The sequence below is a fragment of the Vombatus ursinus genome, unplaced genomic scaffold, assembly GCF_900497805.2.
Source record: "Vombatus ursinus unplaced genomic scaffold, bare-nosed wombat genome assembly UNPS02014822.1, whole genome shotgun sequence".
NCBI lineage: Eukaryota > Metazoa > Chordata > Mammalia > Diprotodontia > Vombatidae > Vombatus > Vombatus ursinus.
This window is the reverse complement of record NW_020954600.1, coordinates 14019614-14037769: the sequence shown is the minus strand read 5'-3', so window position 1 is coordinate 14037769 and position 18156 is coordinate 14019614. Positions and strand designations below refer to the sequence as shown.

Genomic DNA, 18156 nt, shown 5'->3' with positions numbered 1-18156 from the left:
AGAGAGAGAGAGAGAGAGAGAGAGAGAGAGAGAGAGAGAGAGAGAGACTTGAAGCAATCTAATGGCGAAGCAGTTAAATAAATTGTGGTCCATTAATGTACTATGATACAATTAAGACCTACAAGTATGAGGGGAGATGATCTGGAAGAGACCTTATGAAATAGCACAAAGTGAAAAAAAGAGAATAAAAGGATAGTTGGTATATATACATCAACTACAAGTTTTATAAGTGGAAAAGTAAATTGGAATGAAGAACCAGCAAAGAATTTGATGGACACTTTGAGAGGCTGACTGAAAAATTATATTTTCTGTATTTAAATTAGTTAATTTAAATGGACATGGTATAAAAGCAAGTTTATTGCTTTATATTAATGCTGAATGTTAAATTAGTAAAAAAAAAAAATCACGTGCATTAAAAAAATAACCTGTGTGCTGCAGTTGCAGGAGGCAAGCACAGGATGACCCAGGTCCAAGGGACCCAAGAGAGTTGGTACAGGAAAAGGGGAGGCATGTGGTACAATAAAAAAATGGCTCAAAATCAGAGAACCTGGGTCCAAATCCTGCCTCTGATGTGTATTACCTGTTTGACCTTGAACCAGTCACTTCACCTCTGGGCCTCGGTTTCCTCATCTGTAAAATGAGGGAGTTTGGACCAGATGACCTCTGAGATCCCTTTCAGCTCTGAATCTGTGACGGTGAATATCTCCATCTTAATGCTTAATATCCAGTTCTTTGTGGCCTGGATGGAGTGTAGTTTCAAGGGAAATAAGCTGACGGTGGTGGGTGGCAGGGTCAAATAAAGAATCCATCCCTAAATCATGGAAGTCAAGAGGTTATTCATATAAATGACAAACAAGTTTGTTGTAAGCCATAAACCCCAACAAATAACCTCTGGGCTTCTGAAGCACAAGACAAAACAAGTTTTATATCTATGAGTAGCTTGATTACACACTCCATAGACTAAGTCCTTTTAATAACATTATTCATGACTTTCATCCTCCCTGGACTTCTGTAAGAGAACCATGATAGAGTATAGGGTTATAGATTTAGAGTGTGACCTTAGAGGTCAGCTCATCCAAGCCCCTCATTTTACAGGTGAGAAAATCAATTATTTTGACTACTTAAAAGCCTGTTCAAAATATTCCAATGGAATTCAATACTTTAATAATTAAATAAGCACTTATTTATTTTGATATTTTTTGTTTTTATATTACCTGCGTTTCCAAATCTGTACATACGTACACATACCCAGAGAACCATCTGTTATAAAAAGTATTTAAAAGACAGGGGAAAAAACCACAGTTCCATAAAACTAACCAACACGTCAGAAAGATCTGATATTGTACGCAATCTTCCATACTCACAGTCCTTCACCTCTGCAAGGAAGTCCTGTTGTTTTCAGTCAGTCATGCCTGATTCTTCATGACCCCATTTGGGGTTTTCTTGGCAAAGATATGGGAGTGGTTTGCCATTTTCATCTCTACTTCATCTTGCAGATGAAGAAACTGAGACAAACAGGGTGAAGTGACTTGCCCAGGGTCACACAGCTAGTAAGTGTCTGAGGCTTTATTTGAACTCAGTTCTTCCTGACTCCAGGCCTGAAACTCTATCTGTTGCACCACCTAGCTGCAAAGAAGGGAGGGACATTCTTTCTCATGTTTCTTCTTTGGGATCAGTCTTCCTCTTTATAATTTCACAGCAATCAGTTTTGATTGTCTTGGCACTGTCGATGTGATCATTGTGTGTGTTGTTTTCCTGGTTCTGCTTGCTTCACTTTAAATCAGTTCATTGAGAAAACATTTATTATGCATATACTTTGTGCCAGGAACTGCCCCAGGCCCTGCAGATATGAAGAGAAAAACAAAATTGTCTTTGCCTTGAAGGTGCTTACAACAGAATGTGAGTTCATTGATGAACCCCAGGATGTAAGTGTTGGTCATTTATTCCAATTGCATGAAGGGAAACCCACTACCTCCTGAGGAAATCATTCAACTTTTGCACAGCTCTAATCTTTTTTTTTCTTTTGCTAGGCAATGGGGTTAAGTGACTTGCTCAGGGTCACACAGCTAATTAAGTGTCTAGTGTCTGAGGCTGGATTTGAATTCAGGTCCTCCTGACTCCAGGGTGCTCTATCTACTGTGCCACCTAGCTGCCCCTACAGCTCTAATCTTTAGGAAGTATTTTCCCAACATTAAAATGAAATTGACTTTTTTTTTTTGTAACTTCAACTCATTGTTCCTAGTCCAGCCCTCTGAGGCAAAACAGCACAAATCGAATCCCTCTTTAGCAGAAAAGTCTTTCGTATTCTTGAAGATAACTCTCTTATTTGCCTCCACTGTGCACCAATCTTTTTCTTCTCCAAGCTGAACTTCCCCAGATCTTTCAACCAAAAGTCTGCTCGATGCAGAGCATGATTCCTCCATGACTTAACAAAAGCTCTTTGGGGAGTTACTGTGGCCAAAATACCAACTACCCTGTAGCCAAACTGGTAATGAATTTCTCCAAACCTAACTAGGGCATTGGTGACATAGTTCATCCCTAAAGCTCTTTTAACATAGTAGTACATGCTTACACTGAGCAGGTACAGCCTGTGAGAACCCAGGGTCATTGCCACAATTCAATGAGTAAGAAGGGTACTGGCCCTCTTCTACTGGTGTTACAATAAACTCACTACTTGGACTGAAAGAAGACTTGAGTGGTCAAATTCTTTCAAGGAAGACCATGATCCTTGTACCCTTGGATTTTGAGGTTTCCAGCAACCCAAGACCACAACACTTCCATAGAGGTCAAAATGACCCAACCATTTCAAGCAGTTACACCTTAAAACAGTTGACAATCTTGTGATTTTCTTTAAGTTTATGGCTAATGATTGAATGTTAATTAATGCCTCCAGGAGAGGAAATCAATTAGAAATTAAATGAATTGAGGTCCTGTTGACATGTTGCCCATCAAGGCTAAACAATTGTTTTAAATCAGATACTCTGACTTTATTGAAGCCGTTAGTCAGTCCTAAGACTGAATAAAAATGATTGAGTTTCCACAAGCATGTTCCTAATAAATGTGACTAGAAAATGCCTTCCCTGTCCTGTACATAACCTCTGGGAAACAAATGAAGGGTGTCTTCACTCCTCCCTCCTCTTTTCCCTTTTCAATGCCAGTCTGTCCCTTCCCGAGTCAGTGTCCAATGCCTTGAACTTTCTGTAAGATGAAAGCAATCTGAGAAAAAACATTCACCTAAGTGGCTAGAAATGTGTCATCCCTTTCAACCCTATTTATATTTTAAAAGAAAACCAGGGAGAAGGAATTGCTTAAAACAACAGAATTCTTTAGTAATAGAGAAATTTCAAGCATCAACGGTAGAATAGAATGATTTGGAGGCAGGTCAGACTTCCTAGTTAGTTGTCAGATTTTGCTGTATTGGTGACCACATGTAGTCCTGTCAGGCCAGTTCTGTATGGGGATACAGCTCTAGAGTTCAAAGTCAGAAGGCCTAGCTTTGAATCCTGTCTCTGTGACTCTACTGTCTGTGTGATGTTGGGTAAATCTCTTTCCCTCTCAGGGCTTTCTCTTCTGATCAAACAAAACTAATGTGCATAAAGTACTTTGTGATCCTCAAACCACCCTATAAATGTGAGCTTTTATTTTTCTATTTTGTTGTGGACCAGACCTCCAATTTCCTTGTGAAGGAATTTCCTCGTGAAGGAATTTCCTTCGCCAATGCCAATTAATGCCAACTTACAGACTAAGACACAGGTAGGATGTGTCAGAGGTGCTACCTGGCACCAGGGCTTCCTGACTCTCAGGGCGGCTCCCCATGTACAATGATATACTGTTGTCTCTGAGCTATTGTCAATACTTATAAAATGGCAGATGTGAACAAGATGAGGTTGGAGGAGGGAGTGCATTCCAGGTATGGGCAAAGGGCAAAGACCTGAAAACGGGTAATGGAGTGTTCCATGTGAGAAACATAAAGAGAATATAATGAATCTAGCTAAATCTTCAGGGTAGATGATTGGGACTCATAGTATCCATGGATATTTGTTGTAGGCATGACTTCTCATTGCCCAGGATTGGGCTGGCCATGGATTTAGCCTTAGACTTACCCTGAAAATTGAATTTTTTTTGTTGGTTTTTTTTTTAAGGGAGAAAAATGAATCCTTAACATAAGTTTGTTTTCTTATGATTTTCCAAAAAGTGGAAGCAAAGTTCTGGTTGGCTGGGGATCCCAGTTAGTTGAATTCCAATTAGTCCAAGGGATGAGCTTCCTCTTCAGATAAGAACTGACCTAAAGGACTTCTAAGGTTCTCTCTGGCTATGAAAACCTCTGATTCTGTAACTGAGATTTGAAAAGGATGTAAAAACTGCTGTATGTTATGAGTCTGATGTCAACCTATTACATAAAGGAAGGATTCCTAATTAAGTGAATATTTCCATTTTAAAATGTATTACTTTTCATTTCCTCATTCTCATAAAAAATAAATGAGCTAATTCAATACCATGAATATGAATGTGTAGAATTAATACATTTTGTAATTCTCATATTTATAAAGCCCAGAACCTCATTTTGTTGCTGTAGTCAGGGAGACAGGAGAGTTGAACTATGGGTATAGGAAGGTAGCAGCTGTTGCCAATATCTCTAACAAGGGTACCAGGCTCTTCTACACCATGAGGCTGCCCAGAGACAGTATAGAAAAGGAGAGCCCAAGCCTCTGAGATGGTATTCCTTAAATTAACCCTTATAACTGTGATTGTGGAGCTGAAAGAAAACTAAGATAGCCAGATGAGACCTCATTGTGTCAGCAATATGGCTTCTGTGTTGGTGTTCCCCTGAGGTGGGTGTGTCCCTAGAGAAGATCTTGTGTGCTGGGCTGTGCTGAAAGCTGCTGAAGATCTTAGACACAGAAAACCCTGAAGTGCCAGGAAATGATGGCTCCATCTTTCAAAGGCAGTGACAGCTATGTGGTCAGCAGCACCTTATGAGATCTTCCTTTTTCTCTCAGGTGTGTCTTTGTCAGTGACTGTAGGACCCTGACACGTTGAGAAAATCGGTTTTTTTTTATAATAGGTATATCTATTTTGAAACATGTTATTAGCAAATAGCTTTATTTATTATTTGAAAGGCTTTTTTATCGCCAAACTGTTAGAAAATATATAGCTAAATTGGCAGTAGAGATGAATCATATAAAAATTAGTTATGAAGTAAGATCTCACTGATTTAAAAGAAATATCTTCTAGTGCTAATAGATGTTTGAATTGAAAATGACAATCTAGGGGCAGCTAGGTAGCACAGTAGATAGAGCACCAGCCCCGGATTCGGGAGGACCTGAGTTCAAATCCGGCCTCAGACACATATCACTTACTAACTGTGTGACCCTGGGCAACTCATTTAACCCCATTGCCTAACCAAAAAAAAAAGAGAAAGAGAGAGAGAGAAAGTGACGATCTGTGGGGCCTAGTCTTCCATCTGTGATTAATTCCATGACCTGTCAAGTCATCTAACTTGGTACCTTAGTTTCCCCATCTGTAAAATAGGAGTGATGCCTACATCCAGGGATGACCTTTGCCCGAATGATAACGCAGACCAAGTGTGCAGCATCCCCAAACACCTCCCTTCTGCATGATCTTCATATCTGTGTTCCTGCTCATCCTGCCCTCAGGCTGTTCAGGGTCTATCCATTTGTGGTTGGGCAACTAGGTGGCACAGTGGATGGAGCAATAGGCCTGGCATCAGGAAGACTTATTGTCCTGATTTTGAATCTGGCCTCAGACACTTTACTAGCTGTGTGACCCTGGGTGAGTCACTTCACCCTTTTGCCTCAGTTTTCTCATCTGTAAAGTGAGCTGGAGAAGGAAATGGTAAAACACTCCAGTATCTTTGCCAAGAAAACCCCAAATGGGGTCACAAAGAGTTGGACATAACTGAAACAATGGAACAATACTATTGGATGCTTTCTATGTGCCAGGCACTGTTCTAAGCACCGGAGATATAAAGATAACAGTTCTTATCCTCAGAGAATTTACATTCTAGGTAGGGGGGGATACACCAGGGAAACTGGAAATAAGAGCAAGATGATTTGCAAAGGACAAACAACTGGGGATCAGGAAAGACCTAGCATTCGTTATTTCCAGGGGAAACTCAGTCTTTCAGAGATTTCTCAATACAACCAAACAGAAGAGTAGAGAGAGAACCATAAGAGAAATGAATGGGTGAACTTGGCAAAGGGAGTTTCAATGTCATGGGAAAGCTGGTTTCTGGTTCCAGTTCTGCCATTAACTATTGGTGACACCTTCATCAAGTCCCTTTCTTTTCATCTCATTTTTCTCTTTGAATTGTAGGGTGTTGTGAAATTAACCATTTTCCTCTTCATAGAGAGATGGTGATCTGCAGGTGTGGACCAAGACATACACTGTTAGACAGAGCCATTGGGTTGTCTTGTTTTTCTTACTTGTGTTCCATTATTATAAAGGAAGGGGGTGGGTTATTGGAACATGGTAGAATTTTTTTTAAAAGCAAAAAATGAAGCTTCATTTTTAAAAGAGATTGAAGGGGTTAAGAATAGACAGTATCTAAGGTCCCTTCCAATTGAACATTCTATAAAACAGAGATGCTGTCTCACAGAAGCCCACAGAAAAATAGATTCAAAAACCACACTTAATGCATGACCAGTACTTAGCATATATCAACTAATTAGTGTTCAGAAATCTCTCCAAAATAAAAGACAAGTGTCCTTAGCTATTTGTTATCAAGGACAAGGCAAGAGACTGTCTGCATTTCATATAGGCTGAGCCATTCATGAGCCAAGGATTTTGGGAAATGACAGATGGCTGTAATCCTGAAATTCTTAATTGTGGTTTAGGGGACATTGGACCTACTGTCTGCATAGGCAGCACCTAGCAGAATGGTATAACTCTGCTAACTGGCAAACTACAGCAAACATTTATTGAGTACCTACTGTGTGCCAGGTACTACAAATTAGCGGGTTCTATTTAAAAGTTGGAAGACCTGGGTATGATTTCCAGCTGTCATTTACTAAGTATGTGAGTTAGTCTCTCCAAAGGAGCCTCAGAATAGGGATAATAAAAGGGAAGGAAAGGATAAGGGGACAAGCATTTTTAAAGCTCTTACTATGTGCCAGGCATTGTGCTAAGGTCTTTACAAATATTATTTCATTTGCTAAGTAATCAATCTCATTTGATAAATGATAGGTTGATGAATCTAATAAAATGTTATTGATCAAAGAAGATAATATGTATAAAATACAGCATATTAAACTGTTACTATTGCCAAAAATTTGTGGATAATGATGGTAACCATAGATTTTCAGTCCCCTGATATCTATTAACTTATCATTATTATCCCTTGTCTGCTGTGTAACCCTGGGAAAGTCGTTTAACCTCTGTCTGCCTCAGTTTCCTCATCTGTAAAATGGAGATAATAATTGCACCTACTGCACAGGGTTTTGTAAGAATCATATGAGATAACAGTATTAAAGTATTTTGCAAACCTTAAAGCACTATATAAGTGACGGCCATTATTGTTATTTAATCATACTAAATATCAGCCATCAATTATTTCCTAAATAATGTACAACTTCTTGAGAACTGACTTTTGCTTTATCCCACAGACTGAACCTGAAATTATAGAAGAAACTAACATTGACCGAGTTAATGAGCCTCGAGGCTACCCAAGGTCACGCCAGGTGAAAGGTCATTCAGAGACATCTACCCTCAGTTCTCAGCCATCCATTGATGAAGTCAGGCAACAGATGCACATGCTCCTGGAAGAAGCATTCAGCTTGGCCTCCGCAGGCCACAGTGGGCAGAACAGGCAGCAAGACACTTATGGCTCAGCCCAGCACTTCCCTTACTCTGAAGTGGTAACAAGTGCCCCTGGGACCATGACCCGCTCAAGGGGTGGAATGCAATGGGTGCCTACCTATAGACCAGAAATGTATCAGTACAGTCTGCCAAGGCCGGTAAGTTATCATTTCATGCGTTACCCTCAACCCAGTTGTCTTATATCAGAGAGATCCTGTCTTTGGTGGAAGATCAATTTCATTCTTGAGTAGCACTGCCTTAATGCCCCTGTGGCCACCATATTGCAGTGTACTAGAAAGAGCCCTGGATGTGGAATTCCGAAGAGCTCTGGTTCTAGTCCTAAGATCCGCTACTTTCTGGCTATGTGACCTTGAGCAAGTTGCTAAGCTTCCCTGAAACTCAACTGCCACATATTTTAAATGAGGATAATGGTAGTTATACTACCTAATTCACAAGGTGACTTTGGGAATCAGATTAAACAATGCACATAAAGTTTTGACCAACATTAAGCTCTGTACATATGTAACCTGTCATAAGGGGTTAGGAGGCTAATCGGAGATCAATTCCCTTAAGTTATTATTGCCAATGTACCTTGACTAATGTCACACTGCTAAGAGGAAACGTGGTATGACATTGTGGATAGGATGAATACTAAACTAGCTTTGGCTTCAAGCCCTTCCCCTGATATAGATTAGCTGTGTAACTATGCACCAAGGACAGCTGTGTGGTACGATGAAAGGAGTCAGGAGACCTGGGTTTGGATTCTGCTTTGACAAGTCACTGAACCTCCCTAGGCCCCAATTTCCTTATCTATGAAATGAGGGGTCAGCTTAGATAGCCTCTGAGATCCCTTTCAGCTCTAGACCCATGATTCTATGGTTCAGATTCCTCCTCTGAGGCTTATTGTGTGACCTTAGACAGTCATTGCACTTCCCCAAGTTTCCTCACCTGTAAAATGAGGGGGCTGGACTCAGTAGCTTCTGAGGCCTCTTGTTCCAGTTCTGGACCTATGATCTTATGATCCTAAGTCATGGGATTCCTCAGTGCCGCTAGAGAACTGTCCAAGCCTGCAAACTACCGATGAATTCCCAATCCGCACTGATGACGTGAGTTCATCTACTTTGATGAAATCAAAGGTTGAAGCCAAGGTGGGAAGGAAAGTCCTATCGCTTCATCTCACCTTAGCGAGGAAGCGACCCTGGGATTTTGAAGATCATACCAATGGAGTGTGAGTTCTGAACTTGGCCCCTATGACTCCAATTTTAGTGACCTTTCCACTGTACTAAAGTATAAAGGATTATCATTATTTGCCTTAAGCTTTATGTTGGGTGGTATGTGGATAAGGTGCCGTTGTGTACGAGAAGTAATTTTTTAAATTCATTTTCTTTTCACAAAAGAATGTCCTTTGGTTTTTCATTTTCCGAGCCTTGGAAAATGAATCGTATGCTAGCTCATGAGACATTCAATTTCATCTTTCTCTTTGTTTTCTCTTCTAATGTCTCACAGCTCTTCTCCTTCAGTCTCTGTAGTATCCTGTGCCTACGGTTCGCCTTTCATTTTGTCCCCTCTAAGACACTCTGTCTTCATCAGTAGTTCCATTCCAGTGCCCTGCAGGCTGCAGGCATTTGACAAATGTTTCTTCACCTCCCATCTTCCTCTGTGAATGTCATTCTGTTTTCTGACCTCCTCGTTTGAGCTTAACCCACCAAATATTTCCTCTTCACTCAGTTCTCAAGTTATACTTCCCTTCAAATGAATTCACGGCCTCATTTTTTTTCTCTTTTCAATTCCTTACCATCAATATAATGCCCTGGATGTGGAGTCAGAAACTTGAGTACACAGAGATATCCTCCAATTCCAAGATGACTCATTGGGTTGACTTGAAATGTTCTGATTTAAGGGACCAAAGGAGACCTTCAGACTTCAGAGAGAAAAGCTTAGGAGACAAGGATAAAGGACCCAGCCAGTGATCAAGGAGAAATGACAGCTCACTGAAAATCACATCATAGTCCAATGGAAAAAAAAAATGTTTTCCCTTCAAAACTATCCTGGACTATGTGAAAACAAAAATGTTATGAAATAATGATGGGGTAGTAGAAAGGGAAGGATAATAAGAAAAAGAATCTCAGCATTATAACTCATTAAAAAAGAAGGCCACCTAAAATGGGTAATTACTGAGCTATAGGGTATCTGAGAGATCAGAAGAATGAAATTAAAAGACAAGGCCTTTGTTATCAGGATTTTTTTCTTGCCAACAACACCTTCTGTACAAATTTTATGAAAGGAGAAAGTGCTTAGCAATTCACAGTGGAAATGATGATTCTGAATACCAGCTATCACAGTGTAACCTGTCCTATTATAATGGGAGAAATCAATATAAATGGTGGCCATTTGAAACCACGGTTATGATTACCTTTCATTGTCGCCAGAGAGGGAAAGGCAGCCATCACAAGGTCGAGATCAGAGCCTTCCCCCTAGGATAATTGAAAGCCAGTGGTTTTAAATGCTGCTATCAGGGCCAATGCCATTTAAATCATGATAAAGGTTACTCCTGGCAATTTGAAAATTTCTGTGCTGCAGTCTGGGAGACTTTTGATCATGCTTTACAGGTGCGGTCTGTGAAAAAAAGAATTGAACTAGACTCCTAATGACCAGTCAGAGTTCTTTTACGATGTAATAGGTCTTTGCCGAAAAGGTGGAAAGATACTAGGACAGTCATTGGGCTCATTTACAATACTGGAGCAAGGAGGTGACTCCAGCTGGAGACAAGACCTCGTCATTCATCAACCAAGAGTATTTAACAGCCAATCAATCAATAAGTATTTATTAGGAGCGTACTATGTGTCAGGCATTGTGCTAAACCCTGGGGATACAAGGAAAGGCAAAAACAGTCCTGCCTTCAGTGTGGTAACATTCTCGTGGGAGAGACAATATATATACATACACATGTACATACATATATGTGTGTGTATATATGTGCCAGGTACTGCGATAAGCACTGGAATTGCACAGATTCCATCCCCCTTCCCCTCCCCCAAGAAAAAAAGTCCTTTCTCCAAGGAGCATACATTCGATTTGGGGAACAACATGTATAAATAAATATAAAATAGATATATATTGGTGGAGGCCATCCCTAGCAACTGGAGGGATTGGGACAAACTTCCTATAGGAGGGGACATGAGCTGAGCTTTAGAAGAAATAGTGGATTCTAAGGGAGAGAAATCAGACCTATATGTGTGTTGCCTCCCTCTTCCTTCTCCTCCTCTTTTATTTCAAAGCCTTCCCTCTTTTCTACATGCGCACCCTTTAGGCTACACTTTGATATAGGGTGTGCATGTGCGTGTGCGTGTGTGTGTGTGTGTGTGTGTGTGTGTGTATGTACTTTTTCTATCCTGCCTTCAAAGTTGACCTTGATATTTATTTCAATCTGATTTCATCTGAATACTGTATAATCAGTCATTGAGCATTTATTAAGCACCTATTATCGTACAATAGGGCAGCTAGGTGGTAGAACAGATACACTGCAGGTTCTGAAATCAGGAGGACTCAACTTTTTGAGTTCCAGTCTGGCCTCAGACATTTATTGGTTGTGTGACCCTGGGCAAGTCACTTAACCCTGTTTGCCTCAATTCTTCAAAAATAAAATGAGAAGGAAATGACAAACCAGTCTAGGATCTTTGCCAAGAAAGCCCCAAATTGGGTCACAGAGAGTCAGACATGACTGAAAAATGACTCAACAACAGAATTACTCTGCTAGTAATCTGGATATTGGTGGGGTAGAAGAAGGCGCACAGTATGACTTACCCCTGGCCTAATGACCCCTCCCATACCATCTCGAACAGCCTTATTTTCGCCAGCAAGACTCAGGGTCAGGAATAAACCTGAGAGCTGACATTGGTCAGATTTTCCTCTCCTCTGTCATGCACTCTAAGTTTTGCCCTCATCTACTCCTATTTAGTCCCATATCCCACTCCCCTCAAATATCTATGTCAAGAGTTTGGCTGTAGGGTTGGGTTTGAGCATGAAGAAAACTTGGCCTTCTAACCTCAGGGCCCTCACTGTGTGCCCAGAAAAGCTGTTCTGAGCATGGAGCTCCCTGGGCACACATGAGGGCAAAGTCTGTGTCACCTCTAGTGAATCCTGATAGTGCACAGAACCATCAGCTGCTGTTTGTCTCATATTGGTTATTACATATAGCACAGATATTCTTAGACACGATGGTTGTTTGCTTCCTTTTGCCCAGGAAAGGAAATGCAGTGGATAATGTGCTGGCTTCAGAAGCTTTAATTCAAATCCTTCCCCTGCTATAAGCTACCCATGTGACATTGAACAAGTCATTTATGCTCTCTGAGCCTCAGTTTCCTCATCTGTAAAATGAAGAAAATGGACTGGATGGCCTCTAAGGTCCTTTCCATCTCTAAATCTGTGATCCTATAACCTAAGAGAGGAATAGCAAACTCTTCTTTATGAAGCTGGGGAAGAGGATTTTCTGTTCATTCATTCATTCAGCAAAGTTTTATTGAACCATCCCCCTTCCCCCCAGCCCACCCCAGCAAGTCTCTGGCTAAGCATAGGAGGGGATAAGGAGATAAAGAAAACACCTGACCTCAAACATTCATAATTGAAGAAAATGAAATATTTCCAATTAGTGAAGAGATACTTGTCGAAACATTTAAGAAAATAGGAAAATCCCCAAGTTCCCTTTGGGGGACTTTAGACTCATCAGACTTATAGCCATCATCCAGAAAATCTGAGGAAATCAGTCAGCCAGCAAGCATTTATAAGTGTGCCAGGCACAGTGTAAAGGACTGGGAATACAAAGAAAGACAAAAACATAGTTCTTACCCTCAAGGAGCTCAAATTCTAATAAGGGAGATAATATGCAAATAACTATGTACATACAAGATCTATACACAGTGTTAATTAAAGGGAAAATAATCTTTGAGAGGAAGGCACTAGCACCTGGGAGAAACCAGGAAAGGCTTCCTGATGAATATTCTATTTTCTTCAATTATGAATACTTGAAGTCAGGTGTTTTCTTTATCTCTTTATCCCCTCCTATGCTTAGCCAGGAACTTGGTGAGGGGGGTTCAATAAGCTTTCCTGAATGAATGAATGAACAGCTGAGCCTTGAAGGAAATCAGGGAAGCAAAGGGGTGTAGACGAGGAGGGAAAGCATTCTCGGTATAAGGGATAGCCAATGCAGTGGCTAAGTCAGGAGATGGAGTGTCTTCTAATCATAGAAGATTAGATCAGTAGGTGGGGGTCAAGTTCTGAAAGGCTTTAAATGTCAAACAGAGGCAGGACCATTTTATGTGCTACATATAAGAAGCCACCACAGCCTAGTGGACTCTTGTGGAAAGAGCCCTGACTGTGGAATCAGGAGATGGCCTCCAGAGCCCACTTTCTCCCTCTTAGTAGCCCTGTGATCTTGAGACAGTTGCCAAGACTCCCTTTATTTGTCACCTCTTTTAAACCACCCCCCCATTGTAGCTACACAATTGCCAAAATTAAAGAAGCAAAGTTTTATTGCAAGATTGAAGAAAACACAACAGACCCTAAAAGAGACCCCTGAGATACTTTGTTGCTTGCAATGGGAGTTAGTCATGGAATCCTACAGGGGCCTCTCCTCTCACATCTATTTGTTGATACCTAGGGCTTTTCTTGTGGTTCCCAGTGGGCAATGCCAGATATTGCTCTTAAGCAACACCTCTGATGGGGAAATCTTCCTCTGACACATTGGATGAAGTCTTCACCACTTCAAAGGAGAAGGCATACAGTTTGTGGAATCTGGAAAGAGATAGAGTTCTAGAGGCGGCTAGGTGACACCTGGAGTCTGGAAGACCTGAGCTCAAATCCAGCCCCAGATGCCTTACTACTTGTGTGACCCTGGGAAAGCCACTTAACCTCTCTTTGCCTCAGTTTCCTCATCTTTAAAATGAGAGCAATAATTGCACCTACCTCATAAGGCTGCTGTGAGGGTCAAATGAGATGTTAAGTGTTTTGCACACTTTAAAGTGCTGTATAAATACTAGCTATTATTATGCTAATGATTCAGTGCTGGACTAAGGTGGATATCTTTCAGCTGACTTCTGACCTTATCCAGGGAGCAGGAACCCTATTGATCTCCATCTGTCTTCAGTTCCAGATTTAGTCCCAACTAAAATCATATCTTCTACAAGAAGCCTTCTCTTTGTTGTTGTTGTTATTTAGTCATTTCATCTATGTCTGACTCTTAATGCCCTGTTTGGGGTTTTCTTGGCAAAGATACTAGAGTGGTTTGCCATTTCCTTCTCCAGCTCATTTGACAGATGGATTTATAAAGCCATCCCTGACCCCTCAGACCCATAATCCTTTGCCCATACCCTATGATCAACCCATCTTCTCTTCCTGTTATATATCTCCCTCTTGTACTGATACTCCCTGGCCCTTCCCCTCCTGGACAGAATAAAGGAAACATCTCCTAAAAGTCAGAAAGCCCAGGAAGAAATTGAACATAAAATACCAGTTTGCTCCCAGATCAGGCCCTTCTGCTGCTATCTGCTCTGAGGAAGTTGTAGGAATTCTAAGGAGCCTTTTCTCTTCATGGGTAAAAATGCCTTCTTGGAGGCTCCAAGCTGCCGAGTTAGCAAATGAAAGCCCAGAACTGGCTTCAGAGGTTAAGCCAACTGTCTCCCCAAGCAACATCTCCTGGCCTTCTCCCTAGGTGAAACATTCATTTGACTTTTTAATTATGTTAGTGTTTGATTGCCTTCCCCCCTCCCTTCTGCCATTTGTAAAAACCTCAAATAAGAGAGAAAAAACTCTGCAGCCAGTGTAGGCGAAGAGAATGAGTAGCTGTCAAAATCCAGACCCTGGCAAGTGTGTTTCCATTTAAGATCAGCCAACAAGCATTTAATCAGCAAGTATATATATTAAGTGCCAACTCAGTAAAAGGCTTGTGAATACAAAGACATGAATGAAACAGTCCCTGCCCTCAGAGAGCTATTTTGTGACATGTACAAATAGAAATATATGTAAAAATAGATACATGGTCACTTTTCTGGGCAGGGGGTACTAACAGCTGCGGGATCAGAGAAGGTGGCTCTTGAGCTGGACTCCTAAGAGACAGATGGGAGAAGGGCATGCATGGTAGGGATGAGACACATGGAGATAGGAGATAGAATGTTTCACGTGAGAAACAGCAAAAGAGTCAGTATGACTGGACCAAAGAGCATGTAATAATTAGGCTGGAAAGGGAGGTTGAGGTCAAGATCATGAGATCATAGATTTATAGCTAGAAGAGACCTTGGAGTCCATCTACCAATTTACAAATGAGAAAACTGAGTTGGAGATTGATCAAGTGACTTACCTAAGGTCACACAGGTGGTAAGTGGAAGAGCTAGGATTTGGAGTCATTTTAAAGGAGGTGAGCAAATATAGTAATATGCATATGGACTTTTTTGGTCCATGGATTTTGGGTTTTTTTTAATAGTTTGGAGTGTTGGGGGTTTTGTGAACATTTACTTGTTTCTTTCAATCAGGCCTACAGGTTTTCTCAGCTTCCTGAGATGGTCATGGGGTCTCCTCCACCCCCGGTACCTCCCCGCACTGGTCCTGTGGCTGTTGCTTCTCTCAGACGGTAATTCACTACATTTATTTTTATTTTGCTCTTTTTTAGAGAATCTAGGTTCATTGGGCTCATGCAGGCAGCAGCAGTAAGGTGCTACCCACTTTGATCAGTCATCTAACAAAGAAATAAGAGTTGCCTCTAACTGGTTCCCTGACGGGTTTTGCCGGAAGGCTCTTGGACAACATAAAACATGCCCTGTGTCCAAAGGGCTCAGTGTGTACTGACAGAAGGGGAAAACAAAAGGAATGGAATACATTTCACGTCTCTCTTTTGTTTTTTTTTTTAAACAACAACACTAGAATCAAGAAAAAGATGAAAAGGAAGATAAGAGAGAGAAAGAAAAAGGAAAGGAGGGGGAGATGAGGAGGAGGTCGGTGCTGGATATACCAGATTCTGAGTCCTGTGAGACAAGTTGGAGGGGAGGAGTGGAGGGAAAGTGACATATGTCTTCCTTGGAAAGGACCTTGCCTTTGTTTCCCCCAAGCTGAAAATGTGACACCATCCACAAAAGCATACTGACTGGTGTCAGTGGAATATATTCATGGAGGCTAGGTGAGGAGGACACTGAATCCCAATCCCAGGGTAATCAAGCCTTCCTTTATAGAGAGCTCAGCACTTTTGGAACTTTCCAAGTGACTCTCCATTTCCCATAAGCAACTCAGCTTGGTTTCAAATCCATGGAATATCATTATCCTTTGCTGGGTACCCCCAGTTTATACACACACACACACACACACACACACTCACACACTTCAGCTTCCTTTTGTGTGTTTCCCCCATTAGATTGTCAGCTTTTGAGGGCAAGCACAGTATTTTTCTAATTTGCATTCCCAGAGCTTTTAGCATAGTACCTGGCATAATAAACAGTTATTGAATTGAATTAAAAATCAAGAGCCTTGGGTTTTAGTCCTGACTCTTGCTGTATCACTTTGAAGTCCCTCCCCTTCTCTGGGCCTCAGTTTCTCCAGCCTCCTCAGAGCAGAGTAGCAACAGAAGGGCCTGATTCTGCCGAATGAGGCTGTTGTACTAGAGGATTTCATAGACTTGGGATTTAGAGCTAGATTTTGAGACGATCTAATATTTGACAGTTGAGGAAACTGAGGCCCAGAGAGGTTAAATGACTAGTTTCAGGTCATACAGGAAACAATAGCAGAACTTGGTTTCCAATCCAATTCTTCTCCCTCCAAATCTAGCCTTCTTCCTGTTTCACATGCTGCCTCCACACCCTAAGATGTTTGTGAGATTCTCTGATGCTAAGAAGGACTCACTCTCCTTAATTCAATTCTGGGTACATTTTTCTGGTAAAGGACGTTGATCAATTACAGAGTGTCCAGAGGAAAGCTGCCAGGTTGGTGAAGAGCCTTCAGTTCCTGCCCTGTTAGGAGCGATTGAAGGAGCCAAGAATGTTCAGCCTGGAGAAGGAACTTAGGAGAGAAGCATCTTCAATTGCTGGACACACACGTGGAGAATGGATTAGACCAGTTCTCTTGAGCTGAAGTACAGGAGTAGGGACAATGGGTACAAGGTGCAAAGAGGCGAATTTCAGCTCTCGGTCAGGAAAAGCTTCCTAACAATTGAGCTATCCCAAAATAGAACAGGATGCCTCGGGACATACTATGTTCTCCCCTCAGTGAAGGGCTTCCCTTAAAGCCTGGATGACCATTTGTTACTTGTGGGGTAGAGGGAATTCTTGTACACATGTAGGTTAGTCTAAGCAGCTCTGGAGGCCCACCCAGCTCCAGAATTTTGATTTTGATGCTGTGAACTTGGAAAGCTAATTCCAAAAGGCTTTATGAGCTGACAATTAATTATAATGGTGCAGTGTCTGCAGAGAGCAGGGGTCAGGGAGGACAGAGGACCAGAGGCTCATAACCAAACAGATGTCCTCTGAGGCAGCCACAGTAAGGACGTCTGCACTAAGAATGAGTTCTACCTTTCAACCCAATTGAATGGGAAAACATAGAATCTGGATTTTCCCTAAGTGGCTGCATTCCTAGATGATTTCTGGAGTAAGTCTGGGTGTGGGCATCCCTCCCATAAGTCAATCAAGAAGTAGTCATTAAGCCCTTACTTATTTATTATTATTATATATTATTATAATTGCATAATTATAATATATAATATTATTTATTATTTACTAAGCCAAGCCCTATGTTAAGCCATGGAGAGAAAAAGAAAGGCTAGGGGGCAGCTAGGTGGCTCAGTGGATAGAGCACCGGCCCTGAAGTCAGGAGAACCTGAGTTCAAATCCAGCCTCAGACCGAACACTTGACACTTAACTAGCTGTGTGACCCTGGGCAAGTCACTTAACCCCAATTGTCTAAAAAAAAAAAAGGCAAAAATAAGGTCTCTGTCATTAGTGTCAGCTCCTTGAGTTCACATTCTAATAAGGGAGAAAACACACACACACACACACACACACACACACACACACATTTGACATACTCATTGTAAATGGGAGGTAATCTTAGAGGGAAAATACTAGTAGTGGGGAGAACTGGAAAAGATCTGTTATAGAAGGTACAATCTGAGTCATCCCTGGCTACCTTCAAGATTCAGCTCAAATCCCACCTTGTGCAATAGACCTTTCCTGGTCTTCCATGTTACTAGTGTCGTCCCTTGGAGTTTGCCTCCCATATACTGGACATATCATATAAATGCATGGTAGGCAGAAAGAGGAGGGAGATACTACAGGCTTGGGGGATGGCCAGTACAAAGGCACAGTG

General features: G+C 41.4%; 1 protein-coding gene across 1 annotated transcript in view; it reads left to right on the top strand.

Annotated features, from left to right (window-relative positions):
- Positions 1-18156, top strand: part of KIAA1549L (KIAA1549 like) — a 178549-nt gene that overhangs the window by 146433 nt on the left and 13960 nt on the right. The window contains exons 17-18 of the mRNA XM_027837754.1: positions 7626-7976; positions 15342-15439. Coding sequence (XP_027693555.1) covers positions 7626-7976; positions 15342-15439 — 449 coding nt within the window. The remainder of the gene's footprint in view (positions 1-7625; positions 7977-15341; positions 15440-18156) is intronic.